Source organism: Egretta garzetta, unplaced genomic scaffold (assembly GCF_000687185.1).
Source record: "Egretta garzetta isolate BGI_Z169 unplaced genomic scaffold, ASM68718v1 scaffold431, whole genome shotgun sequence".
Classification (NCBI taxonomy): domain Eukaryota; kingdom Metazoa; phylum Chordata; class Aves; order Pelecaniformes; family Ardeidae; genus Egretta; species Egretta garzetta.
Genome location: NW_009258677.1, coordinates 9,732 through 10,686, shown reverse-complemented (window position 1 = coordinate 10,686; position 955 = coordinate 9,732). Strand labels below are relative to the sequence as shown.

The 955-nt window shown below is 64.9% G+C and overlaps 1 protein-coding gene across 1 annotated transcript in view; it reads right to left on the bottom strand.

The window, feature by feature from the left end:
* Positions 1–955, bottom strand: part of SYNGAP1 (synaptic Ras GTPase activating protein 1) — a 25,585-nt gene that overhangs the window by 17,264 nt on the left and 7,366 nt on the right. Inside the window, exons 3-4 of the mRNA XM_009648898.1 lie at positions 768–921; positions 588–686 (exon numbers count right to left, since the gene is read on the bottom strand). Of these exons, the coding sequence (XP_009647193.1) occupies positions 588–686; positions 768–921 (253 nt within the window). The remainder of the gene's footprint in view (positions 1–587; positions 687–767; positions 922–955) is intronic.

The following is a 955-nucleotide window of genomic DNA, read 5'->3' as shown; positions in this document are numbered from 1 at the left end:
CCCGTGTCCCCCCCCCCCCCGTGTGCCCAGCCCCATCCCTACCAGTTGACCAGCCCCAGCCCCACCAGCTGACCAGCCCCAGCCCCACCAGTTGACCAGCCCCCCCAGCTGGCCAGCCCCAGCCCCACCAGTTGACTATCACCAGCAGTTGACCATCCCCACCAGTTGACCATCCCCACTGGTTGACTATCACCATCATCACCAGCTGACCAGCCCCATCCCCACCAGCTGGCCATCCCCAGCCCCTCCAGTTGACCATCCCCACCAGTTGACCATCCTCATCGGTTGACTATCACCATCATCACCAGCTGACGCCCCACCAGTTGCCTATCCCCAGCAGTTGCCCATCCCCCCCAGTTGACTATCCCCATCATCGCCAGTTGACCAGCCCCTCCCCACCAGCTGACCATCCCATCATCACCAGCTGACCAGCCCCAGCCCCACCAGTTGGCCATCCCCATCCCCACCGGTTGACCATCCCTACCAGGTGACCAGCCCCATCCCTACCAGTTGCCCAGCCCCATCAGTTGCCCAGCTCCAGCCCCACCAGTTGCCCACCTCTGCCCACACGATGCCGACTTCCTCACCTTGTTGGGCTTCACCGCCCTCTGCAAGTTCTCGATCCACTTGTCCCTCTCGGCGGCCGAGCGACAGGCGAAGCATTTGGTCCCCGAGGCCGTGGTCACCTGCGGGTAACGACCACCAGGTGGTGGACCAGAGGCCATGGTGGTGAGCGGGGGAGGTGACCAGAAGGTCCCGAAGCCTACCTCGAAGCAGAATTCCTGGCCCAGGATGCTGCTGTGGACGGCTTTGATGATGGAGTCCTCATCCAGGTTGAGCTCCAGCGCCTCGGCCGCGCTGCTGGGGCTCAGCAGGGACTCGTGGGAGTGCGACTCCTTGAAGCTCTGCATCAGCCGGGCCCTGCGGGGACGCGGGGGGACGCTCGGGGGGGGTG